The following is a 22,491-nucleotide window of genomic DNA, read 5'->3' on the forward strand; positions in this document are numbered from 1 at the left end:
GAGAGGAGGGAGGATAGAGGGCAGGGGAGGGAGGAGAAGAGTCTGAATGTACCTCCCCAGTCACAGAACTTAAAATCTGACCATCACAGCTTCCCTCCCGAGCTGGGTCTGGGGCTGCTGATTGCAGTGGACGGAAGCTGCTGGGTCACTGTAAGAGACACTGTGGCTTATGCATTGCCGCTAGACAGACAGAGCAGACTGTGCTGGTCTTAGGACAGTGCATTAATGAGAAGAGGCTCAGAAACAAGATGCAAGATCCAGAAATAACTCCACTCCATCGACTCGGTGACAGCCCTTCTCCAGCAGCATGCACCAGCCAACAGTGAGCTCCAGAGATGAGGCCAATGAGCCGTCAAGAACTGAGCTGTGGCCAATCAAAAGAAGTGCAAGGGAGGAAAAGCATGGCCAACACATGGCACACATGCGCAGAGGAAGCAGGAGGCCCCGGGCACATAAGGACGGTGGTGGAAACGACATGAAGAGAAAGAGTGGAGAGAGGCTCCAGCTAAGAGGTGGGGGAACTAATATAAATGTGAGCTGGTAAAGCTCAGTGGGAGAGAAAACATGAAGCTGTGACTAAAATGAAACCATCAGAGCCCAGAAAAGAGCTGCAGAAAAGAGCCGCCGAGAACGGCTGCTGGGGCAAGAGCCACGGCAGAGAACAGCCGCTGGGGCAAGAGACACCACAGAGAACAGCCGCTGGGGCAAGAGACACCGCAGAGAACAGCCGCTGGGGCAAGAGAACAGCCGCTGGGGCAAGAGACACGGCAGAGAACAGCCGCTGGGGCAAGCTTTCCTAAAACACCGGGAACTCAAAACACTAAAGATCTAGAACCAGGCAAAAACTTCCTGGAAGAACTAAATGCAAAAACAAAATTCTACAGCACTAATAACTCACGGGAAGTATTTTCTTAAAGCAGGAAGGCAAAGGCTATAATGTACCCTCAAACTTGTTTAGGTGTGCTGACATTCAGTGAGCTCCAACAGTTCTGGCTTTAAAAAACAAACTGTCTTATTTCTAATCCCGTGTGTGTGTGTGTGTGTGTGTGTGTGTGTGTGTGTGTGTGTGTCTGTGTGTGTGTGTGTGTGTGTGTGTGTGTGTGTATGTGTATGCGCGTGCGCATATGCACGATCCTACAAGCATATGCCAGAAGAGGAGACACCTGGAACTGGAGTTCTAGGCAGCTGTGTATCATCTGACATCTGTGCTATGAACCTAACTAGGGTTCTGTGTTATAGGAATAATCAATCTTAACCACCGAGTGATCTCTCCAAACCCAGATGTCAAGTTTTAAAAAGCAAGCTTTAAGACGTATAAGTCAGGCACACTGGTGCATGCCTACAATCCCAGCATTTGGAGGCTGAAGCGTGAGCTCCAGACCAGCACAGACTACATAATGAGCTGAGGACAACCTGGGGAACACGGTGAGACAATGTCTCAAAAAAGAAAGTGTGTCTGCTATGTGCTTATTGTAAAATCAAATGTATATTCATATTCTTGGACAGGCACAGATTACACAGAAAGACTAAACACACTGAACTGAAAATAGAGATTTTCCTGGTGGAGGAAGCGGTGAAGAAAGTACAGTTGCTTAGCATTGTGCACATTCTTATGAACTATCCTACTGTCAGTAATAAGTAGTACTATATCAACGATGAAAGGAGAGAGAGAGAGAGAGAGAGAGAGAGAGAGAGAGAGAGAGAGAGATGCTGGGAGTGTGAAGGAGAGAGAGAGAGAGAGAAAGAGAGAGAGAGAGAGAGAGAGAGAGAGAGAGAGAGAGAGAGACAGACAGACAGACAGACAGACAGACAGACAGACAGACGCTGGGAGTGTGGACAAGGGCGGCAGACAGACAGCACAGTGCTCACCTGGCATACACCAGATCCTTCTTGCATCATAAAGAAAGACAAAGAGTGCTTACAAAATAAAACCCCTATACCACGGACGGCCCCAGAGCCATTTCTCTGTCCAACCAGGTCAGCTAACACTTGCACAGATGTGAACCCTTGTGTTGATAAAGCTTCCTCGAGTCTTTGTGATTCTAGTCAAGCTATTATTATTCCTCCCCCTGTTAGGGATAGATGCTGCAGTCTGGAGCTGACAGAAGGCCCTGGCAGGCTCGTGCTTTATACTTTATAAAGTACTTTATACTTATACTTTCCCATCTGGGGGCCCTGTTTCAGGAGTGTGTCACCCCTTTAGGAGATATGACTTAGCACTAGAGGTGGGCCTGTGGAATTTACAGTCCAGCTCTGGTTCCGCTGTGTTCTCTGCTTTCCGTCTGCAGTGATGTGGGCAGCTGTTCTCCAACACACTCTCCTGATGCTGAGCCCTCCCTCCCTCGATGGACAGAAACCCTCTCCTGAGCCAACAGAAGCAGTTTGTCCTTGTTTCTGTCAAGTATTCTGGCTATCGCAGCGTGAACATAAATAATACAGGAGGAAGCTGATCCAGTAATAGCTTACTTAGTGTATAATTCCATTCCCTTTCTGGTCAGTCAAGGTCCCAAGTACAGGCATAAAAATGCTTGCACATGTGCAAAGGAGCGAAAGGTTTGCTAAGCAAATGGCTTACCAAAGTATCAGCCTATGCCGCGAGGGACCAGTGGTTCCTTTGGAGACCTGGGTCTCATCTTAGTATGGGGATCCAAGGGCTAGAACTTTTCCTTTCTTGGGACCAGTTTGGGGGTGAGAGGCACTGAAGCTACAGAATGAAGTGTCTGCTTAGGCTGTAAACCAAAAACTGAGACACACTTTATCTCCCCTGTAGGACTCAAACCAGAAGCAGCCTCCAGCCTACTCGTAAAGGAATCCACTTTACCCAAGTTCTGGAACATGTGTGAACCTGGGAAACGGATCGCAGAGGGCTGACAGCTCCAGGAAGGAAGAGAAGCTTACCAGCTGCACCAGTGTTAAAAACTCAGTGAAAACGTCACTCCTTGTCACACGGGGATCCGCAGTTACTGAAAGATATGGAAAACAGACCAAGTGAGCCCAGGCTGAGGCCTGTAAACTAACTGCATCTCCCAGGAACTCCGAGATCTTGCTCTAGCAGTGTGGCCTTCCAAGATGAAAGGAAGCATGGTCAGTGCAAGACAATTGACAGCCTGCCCCCTTGAGGTGGCCTTGGCAATATGAGTCCATCAAGCCAACTCCACCTTGTTACCCTCGGGAATAGCAATGAAACCATCACAAGAGGCAAAAACATCCCTGGCTGGGTCTAGAGAGTCAGGTTAATGAGACATTTGGCTATCTGAAAATTTTAAGTCTGCCCAAAAAAAAAACCAATTGAGTGTTTCATCACATGGTAGGAGCTCTCTGCTAACAACACACATATGGGTCCGCCTTACATTGCATAGTTGAGCTCCATTTGCCCAGACTCCATAAAGAGAAATGCACCAAAAACCTTCTAGTGGTGTGCCATAGTTTCTTGAGGCTCCCGTGGATTCAGGCTGATTAACAGAGTGGTGTCCGCTGAGACAGACTTATGTGCTATGGCAGGGCCCACGGAGGACACGTGATGTTTGGAGGGAGTATAGACAAGGAACTTACATTGCAATAAAGCTATAAAGCAGAGTTCAAGCACACACCATTTTGCAGGTAGCGTTCCAACTGGTCCCTCCTCTCTTCGGCCATAGCGGTAGTCATTGCCAGATAGTACTTCGGTGGGAAAGGGGGCAGGCAGTTTCCAAACACCCGTCGCAGCTGAAAGATGCCAAGACACAGTCACCGTGAGACACTAGTGCAGAGTTGATGAGACATAAAGCCTTATCTCAGAGCACTGTATTTAAACAGAAACATAAAGTGAACCTTGTTGGTGGCCAGAGAAAGGGACAGAGGCTGTGAGTGTCATTTGAAAGACTGCCAGAGTGTGTACACGCCACAACCGTCCTGCAACAGCCCAGAGCACTGACTCTAGTCTCGCTTTGGGGAAGCCAAAGATTGCCACTCATAGCATGCATTTCCTTAAATTTTATATATGAAAGATCAGAGATTATAGTCAGATTATTATTTTAATTATTGTACTTTGTAGTCCTGGCTGTTCCGGGACTTGCTATGTAGACCAGGCTGGCCTCAAACTCACAGGGATCCTCCTGTGATGCCTTCTAAGTCAGAGTAAAGCTGTGTGCTACCTTCTTGGTTCCTTTTACTCTAATTAAGGTGGCCACCTAAACTTAAATTGTGTCTTCTGTGTCATTTCTATGGGGTGGTGCTAATTATAGATGTCCTATAAGGCTGACATCATAAAGTCCAGGCAGACCCTTTCCTCCTCCTACCATACAGACTTGAACACTATGGTGGCAATCGCTTTTATGGGAGATATATAAAAATAACTTTTAGGGGCTGGAGAAATGGTACATAAGTTAACACTCACATGCTCTTACAGAGGACTCAATTTTATTCCCACCACCCTTGCAGGCAGCATCTGCCCACTGACCACTGCAGGCATCTACATTCATGCGGGGACACACACACACACACACACACACACACACACACACACACACAAACTTAATAATAATTGTTATTGTTTTAGTAAAGGAAACCACTCAGATGTTAGTGTTGCACCTGGGAGACAGAGGGGCTGAAACCTGACTCTTACCAGAGCCCATGGCTTAAAGACTGAAACCAGCTGAAACCAGACGCAAGGGAAAGGAGGCCACAAACTGACAAGTCCTTCAACCTCTGTTTAACTTCAGTTGCTATGGTATCTGTGTATATCTGGCAATGCACGTGGTCCCTAACTTCAAAGCACACAGAGAACCTGACCACTTCTCTCCACTCCAGTAACCACTGAGCTGGTGCAAGCTACTGTCTTCTAGCTCCTGGATTATGAGAGCAGCCTTCTAAGCTGTCTCTCTGCTTCTCTTAGTAGCCTCCTAATCTATTTCTAGCATCCCGAGTAATACTTCAAAAATGTAAGTGGAGTCCTCACATTGCCTTGCTCAAAATCTACAGTGGCATCTCACCACCCAAGTCAAAGGCAAAATTGTTCCAAGGATCTAGAACCTGTGTAAATGCAATTTAATACAAATGATGGTTTCCACAATTATATAACTATGGCTTTTGTGATGAAAAACTTGTAAGTAAATTTATATTTAAATTACTTAAATGAGATAAAAATTTTAAATTAGTTTCTAAGTCATACAAGCCATATTCCAAGTGTTTGAGGGACAGTGACATGTGGCAAGTTACTTTTGGACAGAGCGTGTATACAGCATCTCTATTGGCACAGAAATTTCTACTGGCTAAAAGTTGGTTTGAATATAGAAAGGTTATTAATTGTCTGACTATGAACAAATCCTCCTGCTAATTGCTTGGCTGTTGTTCAGTTCCTAGAGAACCCGTATTTGATGCCAGCATTTATTTTTGTGATTTAAATTTTTAAAAGCATATCCTGCAGAGAATACACAATATTATTGTCAAGTTAGAAGACAGTTTGGTAATTTCTTACTGTGTTAAGCATAGTCTCACTACAGAATCCAGCAATCACACTTGAAACAATTTACTCAACTCATTTAAAGACTACATTCACACAAACCACATGTGCTTAGCTGTTAAGAGCACTTGCTGCTCTCCCAGTGAACTGAGTTCATTTCCCAGCACCTCATCAGACAGGTCACAATTCCTGTAACTCCAGTAGCAGGGGCTCTGACAGCTTCTTCTGGCCTCCAAGGGCAGCTGCATGCACATGCACACACACGCACGCGCGCATGCACACACACACACAAGAAAATAAGTCTCTAAAAAATATGCTCGTGGGCTGGAGAGATGGCTCAGTAGTTAAGAGAGCTGATTGCTCTTCCAAAGGTCATGAGTTCAAATCCCAGAAACCACATGATGGCTCACAACCATCCGTAATGAGATCTGGTACCCTCTTCTGGGGTATCTGAAGACAGCTACAGTGTACTTACATATAATAAATAAATAAATTTTAAAAATATGCTTGTAATTGGGCACCAGGGCATAGACCTTTAATCCCAGCACTTGGGAGGCAGAGGCAGGTGGATTTCTGAGTTCGAGGCCAGCCTGGTCTACAGAGTAAGTTCCAGGACAACCAGGGTTGTACAGAGAAACCCTGCCTGGAAAAACAAAAACAAAAACAAAACAAAACAAAACGAAACAAAAACCAAACAAACAAAAAGCAAACAAACACCCCCCCAAAAAAAAACCTGTTCTATCTGGAACCCTGCAAAATGCCAAAAATGGATACATAGTGATTTCCATCCTACAATAATTTCCTTCTTACATGATTTCTTTTCATGGCTCATCCATGAAAAGAAGTGATCTAGCCACAGAGATACAGATGAACCCTCAGTGCATGTTACTAAGTGAAAGAAGCCAGTCTGAAACAGCTACAGTATGAGTTCCATTATGTGACCATCTGAAGAGGGTAAAAATATAAATGTAGTAAAAAGGTCCCTTGTCACCAGAGCTGTGGGACAGGGGAGTACTGAATAGGTAAAGCACACACTTTAGAGCAAAAAACTTCCGTTGCCAGCGTATGCCCACTCATCCAGGCACGCTGAACTTCATAGTACAAGCTTGACATATGCACATATTTTTAAAAATCATTTAGGTAGTCTGGAGAATCTCAGGATGGAACACAGCACGTGACAGAAGACTCTCGCTGCATTACAAACACAGCACACCACCTCCCTGGCAGGAGGGGGAAGGAGGGGAGCAATGGCGTAAGACAGGACAGAGGTGTGTGAGGTCCACAAGAGGAATGCTCAAAAATCCCCTGCGCACGAGTGCTGCACTGTTGATGAAACTGTTCTCTGTGGGCGTGTGAGTTAATTCCCAGGCTATTGTGCAGCATACAGACTCAAGCAATGAAATACATGAGTGGCAGGTTTGGGTCCCATTTCTGGCTGCGGGAGTGAATTTATAGATGAGAGCAGGAGGCTAGAATGGCACATGTAAACGCTTCACTATGAACTCCTCCTGTTTAGTGTAATAAAGGTACAAATGGTGCATGATTGGAGTGTACCTGTCCTTGCGCTGGTGGTATTTTCTATGAATCATTTGGGTATAGGCTCTGGCCAGCAGCAATAGGTCACTAGGACTGGGCACTGAGGGTCACACAGTGTGGCTCAGGTCTGTGATGGCTCAAGCCCCGGCTGCATGCTGGGTCAGTGTGACAAGTGTACACACTGAAGGTGGTGTTAACATAGAGGACACCAGGCTGGAGAGATGGCTCGTCATCTTAAATGTCCTCACCCCATGATGGGTTATGCTCCATGCCGTAATAAGTCCTGCCTTGCTTGGGTTGTTTTTGTCTGAACTTTCATCACAGCAGTAAGAGAAGGAACTAATGTGAATGGACAGTCTAGAAACCTGTATAGGAAAGCCTGGGCTACTGCAGGTGGTGTCTACTTCCTAGCTCTGCAGGGAAGACCTGGAAGCAACACTGTAGTAACAGGGAGCACACCTACATCCAGACCTGGGTCTCACTCCTCACTGAAAGCCACCACAGATCCACGAAGAAATTCCTCATTCTAAGATAGAGCCCGGACCACCTTGGAGCACCAGAAAGTATGGAAGTGTTCACTGGCTGAACGTAAAAGAAACATGGCCAAAGCTCAGACAACTAGATCAATAAAACAAAGCAGCATTGATCCATAATACAAAGCATGAATACCCATCATCCCATGATGATCTAACTAAATCACTGAATAAATGAAGAGGAGAGAACAGGCCAGTCTCTTGTGTAGAAGAATACCAGATAATGTGTGTAAACAGGAAACATAAATTCCCCGTTCCTTAACTTTAAGGATACATTATGCACAGCAATGTCCTTCCAAAGAGTACTCTGGGGGTGGGGGGAGCAGGGAGGATGGGGCTTGCTTTGCTGTGGGAAAACCAGATGGATGCCTCCTCAGCCATGAGGCGGACAACATCAGCGGGGAGAGCCACAGCCTGGCAGACACCTGAGGCAATGTGGGTTAGTTACCACTGGGGCTTCACTCTCAAAACCCATGGCTCACTCTACATCATATGGAAACAAAGTCTCCAAATAGAAAGACATCCACAGATCTGACCAGTGCCCATCTAAGCTGTCAGGGTCATTAAAAACATGGAGAATCTGAGAGAACTGCCGTCGTCGTCAGAGAGCTAAAGGAGACATGACCATGAGATGGAACAATCCTGGGTCCTGGACAGAAACTGGATATTAGATATAAACTAATCAAGCCTGAATAAACTATGGACACAATTCGAAATAGTACATCCTTGCTGACTGGTTCAGTGTAACAAGTATACACACTAAAGGTGGTGTTAACATAGAGAACACCAGGCTGGAGAGATGGCTCAGCAGTTAAGAGCACTGGCTGTTCATCCAGAAGGCCTGGGTTCGATTCCAATCACCCACACGGTAGCTTATAACTGTCTATAACTCTATTTTCAGAGAATCTGAAGCCCTCTTCTAAAACCTGAGGGTAGAGCATATACATGGTGCACATACACGCAAGCAAAACACTCACATGTGTTTAAAACATTTAAAAAATAAATCTTTGAAATGGTTTGAAGAAAAGAATAGGAGAAATTGAATGGCTGGTGTGTGGAAACTATTGTACTTTTTTTTAAACTAAGACTGTTACTACAAAAATTAAGCTTAAAAAAAAACAAACAAAACAAAACAAAAAACAAAAAGAACAAACCTGATGTTCTGGATTCCCTTCAGAAAATGAGAAGATCTTGAAGTGACAGGGTCACATCCTCAGGCAATTATCAGTTGAGAGGCAGCATAATAGCTCCCATCATGCCCCATTGCCTCTCTCCCACCTCACCCCTGCAGACTCAGCACTCATCCGATCCTGGTATCAAATACTCTCTTAGCAATTATATATCCTTTAAACTCAAGAAAATGTTCCTGCCATGGCAAAGACTCAAAAGGCCCCCAGCTGCACCGCCATCAGCTGGCTCACCAGCATCAGTGGGCTGGTTGCTCCACCAACCCGGACACTGATTCTGCATCTCTGCTGCTGCCATTCAATGAAGCAGAAATTTGTCTTCTTCACATGCAACTGTGCCTTGGTTAGCTGATAGCTCATCAAGTGATGCCAAAAATGGAATTGTCTTCCATTGCGTCCATAAATGTCACAGACATTCCCTAATTGGCTCACAGCAGCCTTCAGACAACAGGACTGCCTGAGTCACCCTTTTGCCTGAATCGAGAGGAATCCCCCCCACCCCCCGCCCTGAAGCCAGGAGGTGGGAAAAGTCAGTATGGTGGAGAATCTAGGGCCTGACATGGAGCAGAATACCACCCAGCAGGTTTTACAGCAAGGACAGGTTCCTCAAGAAATCATTGGTGTTTTCTTGTTGAAGGAAGTCTGGGGCAGGGATGGGGGGATGGGAAATATTTGGTGACCTGAGTAAATTCCGCCAAAAGTCAACCTTCATCTCCATGGTCGGTCCAGTTTTTACCAACACAGGCCCCTCGCCAGTCTCAGCCAGGTTTGCCTATTACAGCCACTAGCATCCTAAGAGTTGGAGAGCTCACCTCAGACTTCCGTGAAAGCGGGTCAGAAGGGAAATTCGGTGTTCCCTCCCACCCCCCTCCCCCCACCCCCATTCTGTTAACTGTTTGAGGGTTTTTGTTTTGTTTTCTAGATTGGCCTTGAACTCAGTGTGTAGCTGAGGATGATCTTGAACTATGCTTGCTTTACAAAAACTGGGAATCAAACCCAGAGCTTCAAATGTACTGGGCAAGCGCTCTGCCTACTGAGTGAGCACAGCCTCAGCCTGGTGTGTGAATGTGTGTGTAAGTGTGTGAGTGTGTGTATGTGAGTGTGTGTGTGTAAGTGTGTGAGTGTGTGTATGTGAGTGTGTAAGTGTGTGAGCGTGTAAGTGCGTGAGTGTGTGTAAGTGTGTGAGTGTGTGTGTAAATGTATGTGAGTGTGTGTAAGTGTGTGAGTGTGGTGAGTGTGTGTGTGTGTGTGTGAGTGTGTGTGGGGGTGTGAGTGTGTGTCCTCTCCAAGTCTGGCAAAAGTTGTTAAGGGGTTTTCCAGATCCTTCTCTGCCAGTTTTCTTTTCCTCTTTTTCTTTTACTTTTGCTCTGCTTTGAGATGGGGGTTTTCCTGTATAGCCCTGGCAACCCTGGAACTCTCTGTAGACTAGGCTGGACTCAGAAATCCCCCTGTATCTCTCTACCTCCCAAGTGCTGGAATTGAAGGTGTGGGCTACCATAGCCTGCTGCTTGGTTCCCCTCTCTCTCTCTCTCTCTCTCTCTCTCTCTCTCTCTCTCCTTTTCCCTCTCTCTCCCTCTCTCTCTTTCTGATGGAAGTGGAATGGCCCCAAAATCTTTAATTCCATTTACTTGATTGTGGAGTGGGGGCACATGTGTGAGGTTGGAGGACAACTTGCAGGAGTTGGTGATCTTCCACGTGACTTCCTAGAATTGAACTCATTAATAGGCTTTGCAGCAAGTGCCGCTGAGCCATCTTGCTAGACCCAAATTCTCATTAGTCTGATCAAATACAAGGTACCATAAAAAAACGAAAGGCTGTGTATACTTAGGAGGGGGTATAAAGTCCTTGCCAGTTTATTTTCTTACAAGCTCTGTATGAAGCTATATGTGTATTATGTTAAATAAAGGTTATAACTTTGCTAACATGGGTTTTGGCTACAGGAATTGAATTTAGCCACGCACAGTGGCACACACCCTTAATCCCAGCCCTTGGGAGGCAGAGTCAGGTGGATCTCTCATAGTGAGGTCCAGGACAGCCAGAGCTACATAGTAAGACTGTCTCAATAAATAAATAAATAAATAAATAAATAAATAAATAAATAAATAAGAGAATTGACTTTATATCCCATGTATTGGACACCTATAGGATTAAGAAGGAGTTCCTGTCTAGGTGGTGTGCTTGTCAGGCAGGGCAATTCATAAAAGGGGGAGTCTGGGAAAGAGAAGGGTCTCTGTGAGGTGGCATGTGACCCACCTGCCAGGGTCAGACAGGGTCAGCTGCACCCTGTCCCCAGCAAGCCCCCTCAGGGCTGCAGCTGACCCTCCCATGCTGAACCCTGGTAATGTCTGCTGTGTGAGCTCTCGGGCCAGCTCAGCTGTCTGTGCTTGTACATAAATACAGCCAGTTTGACTGCGATACTTTCCCCGGCTCTGAGGAAGACTGTGAAGGCAATGTCAGCTTGTGGGGCCCAGCATTGCACAGGGAGCATCAGCAAGAGGGGAGCTCTGAAAGCCTCCGCTCCCCCTGCCAGGTGCAGGCTTCCCCAGCTCCTTCCTCATGCTGAGCTAATCTGGTTTTCCTACCCACCTCACGCCCTTTTCACTTATGTCTGAGACAAGTCTGTGTAGCCCAGGCTGGTCTTGAATTCTCTATCCCCCTGCCTCAGTCTCCCATGGGCCAAGACTACAGGAATGTGCCACCCTGACAGGCTTTTATCTTCCTCTTTGCCTATTTACCCCTCCTGCTCCTATCTGCCACTGTCACATCCTCTGCTTGGAAGACAGCTCCTGGACCCGTCCCTTCCCAAGCCCCAAGTCTCCCAGACATCCCCCTAGATTGCATAGGATGCTTTTGAGTCTTGGGAGACTTTCTGGCTAGCTCCCATAAGCCAATCTGCATTGAGTTTGGCCCTTTAGCTGGTGAGTCTTGGGTTTGCTAACAAAGGGACTTGGAGAGGTGGACCAGCTGAGACCGAGTTAGAACTAGAACCTGTACAAAAGACACTTGTCCCAGTTGACTCTACTCTGGGATAGGTCTCAGGGCTGTGAGCACAAGAAGCCAGAAGAAAGAGGTGACTCTGCAACTGGTCATTATGGTCTTGTCCATGTTATTATAAGGCTGACCTGATGCTGAAGATGTTGGTATAGGAGATTGCTCTGGGATTTAAAGAGGGCCTGTAGTTTGCAGATCAGGAGCCTGTAGCCAGGCCTCCTCCTCTACCACCACCACCAACAACAACAACACCCCCCCACACACACACACACAGACACACAGAGTCCAATGTCTTTCAGTGTGGCACAGTCCAAGCCCTTGGGCACATTTTTCTCACGGGGCTCACCTGTTCATCCCAGCGGTGCAGCTGGCTGTAGCGTACTTTGCAGAAGAGGAACCCGTCCAGGTACACGGAATACAACTGAAAGCACAGACACCCACCCGTTATCCAAGGCGAGGATGAGGATTGGAGGAGGTGAGCAGGGTCACCGAGCCCCTCCCCACTCAGCCAACCAGGGCCCCAGACTCACCACGTAGCGGCCCCCCAGCGCGTCTGGCCGCTGCTGGGACACCGGGATGCAGAAGTGCATCTTCATGGCTCTGGCGATGACCAGGGACAGCGTGGAGAACAGGAGCTGCCGCCTAGAGTCCGGGCTGGGTCCTGAGCTCCGCTCCTTGCCGTAGGTCTGCAGGTGGGCGGGGCCTGCGCCTGGCCCCGCCCCCTCCACTGAACCTCTGCCTGATTCTCAGGCTGGACCAGAGACGCGTGCACGCCATCAGGGTTCATAGGGACCCCAGGAGTGCCAGGCGCTCTCAGGCCAGGGTCACCCTGGAGGCCAGAGGCTGGAAGTTTGGAGACTTTTGAGGAGGAAAGCGTGCCTCTGTGGGGCAGGGAGGGAGGGCCTTCGTCGGATTCTTTTTCAGAAGGCTCCTTGAGCCCACAAAAGTTAAGAATCCTGGCCCTAGCCACATGAACATTCTATACAGCTGCCACAAAGTCACTGACCCAACCCTGCCCCAAATCATCAGAGCCAGGCAGCCTGCCTAAGGAAACAGGGCTTCTCCAGGGGCCACTGCAGGGACCAGATCTAGTGTCTGTGACCAACAGAATGTCTGTCCACTTCCAGAGAGAAGGGGACGAGGTGGCTTTCAGACCCGCCTCATACTGGAACTCCTGGCACTTTCTATTATGGAGGGCGCCTTGATGATCACCCCAGTGCTGGTTACAGTATACTGTGGATTAAGATTAGAAAGGGGGAAAGGGGCTACCCTATGACCATCACAGGGGCATTAGGCTCGGGGTTTTTTGTTTGTTTTTTGTTTTGTTTTTGTCTTAACCTTGTTAAAATGTATCATGGTGTGCGGTCCATATGTAACACTCCTTTGGTGGTTTGTGGTTGTTTTATTCTTTTTTTTTTTTTAAGTCTTCTTTCTCCCGTAATAGGAAATGAAAAACATGCAAGTGGCCTGTGTCTCTTGTACCTGGGGAAGCCCTGCTCTCTCTGTGGCTGGGTTCTTACGAATCTTTGTTCCTAGGATCTTTCACTGACTTCTTGGTTTTTCACTGTTGGTACTGATTAATGTTAACTTGTGAATATGGTTCAAATTGATTGTCAACTCAATGGGCTTTAGAATCACATAGGAGCTAAACCTCTGGATACACTGTGAGCTGTCTGTCAACAGACAGAGCGGCCATGGACGGCAGGAACAAAGGAAGCGTCAGCTTTGCAGCAGCGTCCTTGATCACTCTCTGCCTCTTGACGGCAGAATTCGCAAGTGGTCAAGGAGGAAGATGAAGGCAGTGGTCTGCCTCTCCAGCCAATGCCCCGAGACCGCCTCTTCAAGGCCCGCCTTTGGAAAGCTGGAGAGACCAGCCAGGGTAAGAGTAAGCTGCTCTTCCAGAGAGCGTGGGCTCAGGTCCCAGCACCCACGTGACAGCTCAAGCTGTCTGCAGCCTCAGTTCTACCGGATCTGATGTTGGCTTTTTGCCTTCCTTGGGCACCCGGCATGTGTACAGCACAGTTACCCTGTCTTAGTCAGGGTTTCTATTCCTGCACAAACATGGCCAAGAAGCAAGTTGGGGAGGAAAGGGTTTATTCAGCTTACTTCTACACTGCTGTTCATCACCAAAGAAAGTCTGGACTGGAACTCAAACAAGTCAGGAAAGCAGGAGCTGATGCAGAGGCCATGGAGGTATGTTCCTTACTGGCTTGCTTCCCCTGGCTTGCTCAGCTTGATTTCTTATAGAACCCAAGACTCCCAGCCCAGGGATGGCACCACTCACAATGGTCCCTCCCACCCTTGATCACTAATTGAGAAAATGCCTTATAGTTGGATCTCATGGAGGCATTTTCTCAACTGAAGCTCCTTTCTCTGTGATAACTCCAGCCTGTGTCAAGTTGACACACAAAGCCAGCCAGTACACACCCATTCAGGCAAAACGCCCATATACATAAAATAATAAAAATAATTTTTAGAAATTAAAAATAATCATATTTGTACCATCACTTTATCGGCATGCCTTTAGCACTTCTAAATTATTTTAAAGTTAGATTTACTCATTTGTACTGGATTTATTAGAATGTGTTGGGATCACAGGACAACTCATAGAACTCTGTTCTCTCCTTCCACTCTGAGTCTCAGACTCAGGTCTCCCGGTCCCTCCCACCTCCCTCAGCACAAGCAACAGCTCACCTGCTTTGTTTTGATGGCTTAGTTTGCCTTTTTGAATATAAGTGGAATCGGGCAGTGTGTACTATATGGCCTAGCTCCCTCTGCCCAGCATAGTTATTTAGAAATTCCTCTAGTTTATATGCAGAGTTTGCACTTCTTTTAAATTTTTATTTATTTCTTTTTGTTTAGTGGTGTTGCATTTTATAATTTGCCTCCTTTTTCATTGCTGAGTAGTATTCCATTGTATATCTATGTCACAAAGTGTTTATCTAGCTCTATTGATATGCTTATTTGGATTACTTACGTAGAATAAGTTTGGGGCTTATGACTAATATTTTACAAATATTACTTTAGGCTAAACACTTCTTACAACCCTATGGAAGAATACTACTCAATTTGTGGTGAGATTGATTCCTCATAAATCTAAGGTAAGTTGGGAACACAGTGGTAAGTGGTTAGTGCATTTAAAGAGTGTCCCCTAGCTTAGAGAGACAGCATGTGGTAGTGTCACCATCCAGCAGTTAACGGCAAGCTTCCACTGCCCAGTCTCAGGGAGGGCTGGGCCATGAACTAAGAGCCAGTGGTGCTGGTCAGTGTTAATTGTCAAGTTGGCAGAATCTAAAATCTGGGAGATGGGCCTGTGAGCATGCCTGTGGGTGTTACCCTGACTGCAATGATTGATTTGGGAAGGCCTGCACACTCTGGGTGTTGCCACTCCCGAGCTGAATCCAGCGCTGTAGATGTCAGAAGCAAGCTGAGCACTCTGTGCATCGTTCTGTTTCCTGAGTGTGGATGGGATGGGATGAGCACAGGCCTGTGACCTTGACTTTCCCATCACCGACTGACCTGTCCCCTTTAAGCTGCTTTTCTCGAAATATTTTTATCACAGCAAATGGGGGACGGGGATTAAAACACTGAAAAATTATTAATTTTTTTATTATAGTGTGTTTCTACTGAATGCACATTGCTTTTACACCATTGTAAACTTAAAAAAAAATTAGTTAGGTCCAACTATTGTAAGCATCTTCACATTAGGTCCTTGGTCACCCAGCCAAAGCCATGGCTGAAGACAGATGCTCTTCTGCCCCCTTCTTGCGAGCTGAGGTACTGTACAGTTCAGGAACCCAACAAGGATCTGCAGCTATCAAGAGACACTCAAACCCTGAGAGGAGAACAAGAGAACCAAACTAGCTCACTTAGCAAGGTGTGCAGGGATGGGGTGAGCAGGGGAGGAGGGGCATGACACCATGGCTCATAGGTCTGCAGTCCCCATGCTCTACCTGCTCTCTCTCTCACTCTCTCTCTCTTTCTTTCTCTCTCTCTCTTGCTCTCTCTCTCTCCTGCTCTCTCTCTCTCACTCTCGCTCTCTCTTGCTCTCTCTCTCTCCTGCTCTCTCTCTCTCTCACTCTCTCTCTCTCTTGCTCTCTCTCACTCTCTCTCTTTCTCTCTCTCTCTTTCTCTCTCTCTCTCTCGCTCTCTCTCGCTCTCGCTCTCTCTCGCTCTCTCTCTTGTTTTCTCTCTCTTTCTCTCTCTCTCTCTCTCTCTCTCTCTCTCGCTCTCGCTCTCTCTCGCTCTCTCTCTCTCTCTCTTGTTTTCTCTCTCTCTCTCTCTCTTGCTCTCTCTCTCTCCTGCTCTCTCTCTCTCTTTCTCTCTCTCTCTCTCACACTCTCTCTCTCTTGCTCTCTCTCTCTCACTCTCTCTCTCTCTCACTCTCTCTCTCTCTTGCTCTCTCTCTCTCCTGCTCTCTCTCTCTCTCTCTCTCTCTCTCTCACTCTCGCTCTCTCTCGCTCTCCTGTCTAGCTCTAGCTCTGCTCCATATCACCCAGCTGCTGACAGCATTCTTAGGTGTGAGTTTGGTCTCTGTCCCAACAATAGAAGATCAGAACTCATTTGGCCTAACTTTAAAAAATAATAATAAGTGAAACACTTTTGGTTTTTTTCAAATAAATTAGTGAAAATCAGGAACACGTGATTTTCAGTGAATAGCATCCATGTTTCCAGGCTAGAAGCAGACACAGATCTCCTCCCTCCATAGCGTTGCTGCGAACACCAGCAGCTCCTCTCTGAGCCCTAGGGCTCTTGCAGAAGGCCTTCCTTGCTGCAGAGGTCACTTTCTGGTTGGCTCCTCTTCCTAGGATGGGGGGGATGCTCCTGGATTACAGATGCTTCACGGCATCCTGGGAAACAGTAGAAGCAGCCCTCCCTGCCCGTGGACCACATGAAGAGGATTTTGATTCTTCAACAGAAATGAGAGTCAGGGCCGGGGACAAGGAATCATATCCTCAGCCACACCGGGTACACTGTAAACGAGGCCAGCCTGCTGAGCCAATGCTAGCATTCATCTATGGCATTGTGATTTGGGTTAAATACACACAAACTGGGCTCAACCGGCCTTTCTGCATCTTCAGGCAGGGAGCGGTAGGGCAAGGTTGGCTCCTCAGTGAGGAACTCAGAAGGTGACCTGGCCTTCAGCCAAGAGGGGAGAGGAGACAGCATATATCTGGTTCATACAGCATATATCTCCTGTGTATCTGGAATCTGGCCTGGGCTGTAGGACCCACGGTGGACCTGCTAGATTGTCCCAACGTCCTACAGTATTACAAGGAAGCGGACACAACAGTTGAGTCTAGGGAAAGTTTACCAGAGCAAGAGACTCAGTGCAGAAGTGTGAGCTGAGGCTGGCTGTGGCATGTGGATGGTGAGAGGAGCCTTGGAGAAAGAGACAAGGCTTGAGGTTGAGCTGAGCTGAACCTGGCCTGACGAGACATGTCTATAATCCTATCTGAGGCAGGAGACTGAGGCAGGAGCCTTAACTTCAGTTCCTGGCCAGACTGGGTACATAGTGGAACCCTGCCTGAAAAATAAATAAGAAAACTGAAGTACTGTGTAAGTTCCTGTGGTGGTTTGCATATGCTTGGTCCCCGTGGAAAGCAGCACTATTAGTGAGGATGTGTGTCACTGTGGGAAGGGGCTTTGAGGGCTCCCGTAGTAAAAATATCAAAAATCCCAGCCTGGGCTTCTTTACCCCTCCTCTGGTTATTGAGTTCCCTGAAGAAAGACAGACTCGGCCTTCGTATTTATGATTTACCTTAAGCAGCAGGATAGCTGGGCAGCTAGCTGCCTGCCCTCCATGTTGTTAGAATCCACTTCCCTATTGATAAACTGAGTTTTTACTTACTGTGTTCCATTTGGGATGCTCTTAGCTCCAACTGGGCATCATGCAGGCGAAACTCGCCTTTCTCTTATCCCATGGCTGCTCTCCTTTCTCCTCTCCTTCGTGCTCTTCTATCCCTCCTCCTCTCCTCGCCATCTTCTCTCCCCATTCGAGAAACCTCAACCCCACCTCTGTCTCTTCTGCTCTGCTATTGGCTGTTGGTAGCTTTATTCACCAATCACAATGAACTGGGGGCGGGGTCACTCAATGTCTTAGGTGTGGGGTAATTAGTCTTAGGGACCCCAAATTAGCATTAGATACAAATAGCATTAGGCCAACCCACTACAGGCCCCTAGTGCTCAAGCAACTCGAAGGGTGGAAGAGAGTCTCCACCTGGCTGCCTTTGGACCAAGAAGTAGAACTCTCGGTTCTTCCTGCACCGAGTCTGCCTGCATGCTGTCATGCTTCCCGCCATGAAGATAACGGACTGAATTTCTGAAACTGCAAGCCAACCCCAATTAAATGTCCTTTATGAGAATTGTTGTGGTCATGGTGTCTCTTCACAGCAGTAAAACCCTCACTAAGACAGCTGCTGGCTGGAGTTTCGTTTTAAAAGTCATTAAATGGAGACAGAAAGATCAAAAGTCAGGGTCATCCTCTGAGGCACCTCGAGTTCAAAGCCAACCTGGATAGTGTGCGATTGTATCTCAAAACAAAACAAAACAAAATTTGCTTTGAGATTAGAGCAGAATTTCCAACAATTCCTGTAACAGGCCAAAACATACTTCTACCATATGCTAATTAGTGTTCTCATTGTGGACAATCAAAATTCCAAAGAAGCTGCTGACCCACGTCCTGCAGTATCAGATGTTCAACCAAGATTTAATGTTTTAAATCTTGAAAATTAAGTTCAACCATCTAAGTATATAAATTTCAGTTTCATCTTCAATAATGAAAGCTGTATATATATTACATAATTATTTTAAGCAAATGTCTAGTTTGTGGAACTATTTTATACATCAGTATACTTGGGGGTTCCTAAAATCTTCCGATGAAAGGAGATCATGGAAGGAGAAAATTAAGCCCCATATCCGTGATCTCTAAAATGCCCCTCTGCCACACTTCTATCATTTTGTGCTTATGAAGAAATTCTGAGTATAAAAAATAAGGGTTGCCAGGTGGTGGTGGTGCATGCCTTTAATCCCAGCACTTGGGAGGCAGGTGGATTTCTGAGTTCCAGGTCAGCCTGGTCTACAGAGTGAGTTCCAGGACAGCCAGAGCTATACAGAGAAACCCTGTCTCGAAAAACCAAAAACCAAACCAAACCAAACCAAAACAAAACAAAAAACAACAACAAAAAAATAAGGGTGCTAATGCCCTTGGAAGCACCCTAGCAGTCCCATCAAACTTGATAAGGTGGCAGGAAAAAAGGGGGCTCCTGGGGGAAAAGCATGTATGGTTACCTGACCTGCTACACTTGAGCCCATTCTAAGTAGTATGTTTTTACTGTCTCATATGTAAAGAGTAAGGGAGTTAAGTAACATACCAAAGATACAGAAATCATGAGGGGCAGCGCCCAGATTCAAATACAAAGCAATGTGTTTGCTTTGTGTGTTGACTTTTGGTGAAAGCCAAGGGCAGCAGGCTGCCTCCAGTCAGCTCGTGTACAGCAACCTAATGAAGACCACGGAGGGGTGACCCTATCATGCTAGGTGAGTGTCTTGCTGATTCTGATCTGATTCAACCTAATTTGATGAGAAGAGAGTCTTCAGAATACCATAGGAATGAGATATGAGCTAGAAACCCACTGGAGACTGAAACAAGGGGGTGCCTATGCTCAGTGATGTGGCTCTTCCCAGCACTGAGGCCAGGAGCGAGGCCTCAAGGAGGGAAGTCATGGAAGGACCATTGTCAACCCTCAGTCTTTCCTTTCTTCTTTTGGGATGCCACAAACCAGCTTTCCCTAGTTCCCTACCTCAGCTGGCTTGGTAGAGCCAGTTCCCATCCCCCACCCCTACACATTCCCATGGTGTTTATATTAGCAACAGTCCCAGCAGTGATTTGGGGTCTGAATGCTCTGGACAGGAGAATCTGGTCCATTCCTGGTCCTATCAACATCACCCAGAAAACGTGGTCATGCCCTATGAACATGCCTGTCAGGGTAGCTGTGCATAGTCTCTGACCTACTAGAGCATAAAACCTCTATTCCTGTGTTATTGAGTTTAAAAATAAAGGAGGCCAACTGCTTCTACCGAGCTCCTTGTGCTAGGCCCAACCAGAAAACCAAGGTGGGGTCACTCACACTATGTTCCACTGCACTGTGCAATAACCGAGCTGCTTATCCAAAAGTCTGTAAAATGAGGAGAGGGGGTTTGGAGGGAGAGATCCAAGCAAACAAGCGTTAGGACTCCCACTGCTCAAGCCTTCCTAAGGAGAGGGACTGGGAAACAACTGGTTTGCATGTGCCTACATGCATGTGCACACACACAAACACACAACAGTATGCATGAGTGCACATACAAGCACATGCATGCACACTCAAGCTTATGTCCATAGAAACAGGAACATATGCACACATATGCACACTTACACAAAAACGGGTATGCACTCAGATACATGCACATGAACTCATACACACTAGTCCTCACACATATCAGACATGCATAGATACACAGGTACTCAAACATACACACGTACAATTGGACTCTTGCATGTAGGCAAACACAAACATGCCTACGTTCACATACACACATGAGCACACCCATGTGTGTACATACAAACACACATGTGCACACAGAAGTTAGGAGCTTGAGTCTTAGGAAAGTGCTAAAGATAGACTCTGTTGCACCTCCCTCAGGGCTTACAAAGCATCCTGAGCAGAACACGAAAATGACCAAAATGGAGGGTGCACAGGAAGGAAGGTCATAGGCCATGGAAAAGAACTGTGAGGAAGCCCCAGCCCACAGAACGAATCCCAGCTCAGTGAGTGCACTCAGGGGAGACTCCGATGAGCAGACCTGGCCGCAGGTTCCTGGGCTGAGCATAGAATCCTCCCTTGGAACACCAACAAAGCACTCTTTTGGTAGCCATGGTTGCATGAACGAATGGTGCCCATTCACTTAACAGAAGCAAGCACAGGCCTTATGATGTTCTCAATCAGTGGACATCTAGCTGCTGCTGCTGGTCTTCCTCCTCCTCTTCCTTCTCTTCCTCTTCCTCCTTCTTCTGGGCTGTGGACTCATATTTTTTATGAAAGTCTGGGGAGGCTCTCTCAGTTAGGTTCTGCATAAAGCCAGCGGGGAAATAATTGGACCTGCAATGTTGAGATGCTAATTTACTCATGGGGGATAAGGCATGGTTAATAATTAATATCCCTTTATTGAATAAGCATTTAGAGAACATATTTCATGACCCTGTCTAGTACTATGCAGCTTGAGATGCTCTGGTGGGAGATTGGCACCCATTCTCAGGAGCTGGAGGCACAGTGGGCTCTGTCTGTGGCTTCCACCCAGTGCCCTCCTGCCTTCCTCCACTTGGATGTGGACTACCTAGCCCAGGACCTCGCTTCAGTGCTTTCTGACTCCTGGACACTTGATGAGTCCTTCCTCTTTCATTCTCACCTCTCCTGTCTCCTAGCCAGATTTATTTTCCTTCAAAATGTCTTACCCCTAAAGCTAGAGAAGAAGTTTCTCTTTATCTGATATTAAAATCATGGGGATTGGGGTTGAAGCAAAGATGGTTACTTCTTTTTGTTTGTTTGTTTGTTTTGTTTTTTTCAAGACAGGGTTTCTCTGTGTAGCCCTGGCTGTCCTGGAATTCACTCTGTAGACCAGGCTGGCCTTGAACTCAGAAATCCGCCTGCCTCTGCCTCCCAAGTGCTGGGATTAAAGGCGTGCGCCACCACCTGGCCTTTTTTTTTTTTAAGAATCATTTATTTATTTCGTGTATGTGAGTGAGTACACTGCCACTGTCTTCAGACACACCAGAAGAAAGCATCGGATCCCCATTACACATGGTTGTGAGTCACCATGTGGTTGCTGGGAATTGAACTCAGGACCTCTGGAAGAGCAGTTCATGCCCTTAACCACCGAGCTAACTCTCCAGCCCGATGCTATTGTTATATGAAGACTTCTGGTTTGAATATGATTGGTACATGGCACTATTAGGAGGTGTGGCCTTGTTGGAGGAAGTGTGTGTGTCAGTGTGGGGGTGGGCTTTGAGGTCTCCTAGTGCTGAAGCTCCACCCAGTGTGGAATAGAGTCTTCTGGTGGCCTTTGGAACAAGATGTCGCACTCTCAGCTCCTCCAGCCCCACGTCTGCCTGCATGCTGCCATGCTTCCACCTTGATGATAACGGACTGAACCTCTGAACCTCTGAGTCATTCCCAATGAAACGTTTTACTTTATAAGAGTTGCCTTGGTCATGGTGACTCAGCAATGAAACCCTAACTAAGACAACTTCAAAAGTTCAGGATTTAAACATTAACCAATGGAGTTCTGATAATCTATTATAATCTATTAATCTGCTCTGGTAAGCACCGGTTGCTATCATCAGAGTCACCACTCAAGATCTTAAATTCCCCTTGGTTGTTTTCTAAGTATAGACTTAAAATTGCTTCTCAATGTGCTAAAAAATCTCTGTCCAATCTATATGCCCAGCCTTCTGCAAAGAGTGTTCATGCTTTTAACTCAGAATCATTTTGGGGTCTCCAACTTCAACTACGACTCAAAAACATGAGTCCACTGCTCTGTCTACCATGCAGATTTCAGTACTTACAAAGAGTGGTAATGTTAACAGATCTAAAATGTTTATCTCTTTTTGTAAACTTAAAAAAAAAGTCCTTGTAAGCTTCACGGGATCAACTTGAATCCACTTCTCAAGGTCAAATGAACTCCAGATAAATACTGCCAATCAATAGCATGTTCCCCAACCCGCCTATTTCTGAGGATTCCCACCACCCCATCCCCCATCCTCCCC

The 22,491-nt window shown here is 46.7% G+C and overlaps 1 protein-coding gene across 2 annotated transcripts in view; it reads right to left on the reverse strand.

Moving 5' to 3' along the window:
• The window catches only part of Snx31 (sorting nexin 31), a 47,405-nt gene extending 35,068 nt beyond the window's left edge, over positions 1-12,337 (reverse strand). Inside the window, exons 1-4 of one of the 2 annotated variants that reach the window (XM_031358402.1) lie at positions 12,218-12,337; positions 12,034-12,108; positions 3,591-3,705; positions 2,899-2,963 (exon numbers count right to left, since the gene is read on the reverse strand). In XM_031358402.1, the coding sequence (XP_031214262.1) occupies positions 2,899-2,963; positions 3,591-3,705; positions 12,034-12,108; positions 12,218-12,283 (321 nt within the window). In that variant the 5' untranslated portion in view covers positions 12,284-12,337. The remainder of the gene's footprint in view (positions 1-2,898; positions 2,964-3,590; positions 3,706-12,033; positions 12,109-12,217) is intronic. The other variant, XM_031358403.1, reaches the window with a different exon arrangement.
• Between the last annotated feature and the right edge of the window lie 10,154 nt (positions 12,338-22,491).

This window comes from Mastomys coucha, unplaced genomic scaffold (assembly GCF_008632895.1).
Source record: "Mastomys coucha isolate ucsf_1 unplaced genomic scaffold, UCSF_Mcou_1 pScaffold7, whole genome shotgun sequence".
In the NCBI taxonomy this organism is placed as follows: domain Eukaryota; kingdom Metazoa; phylum Chordata; class Mammalia; order Rodentia; family Muridae; genus Mastomys; species Mastomys coucha.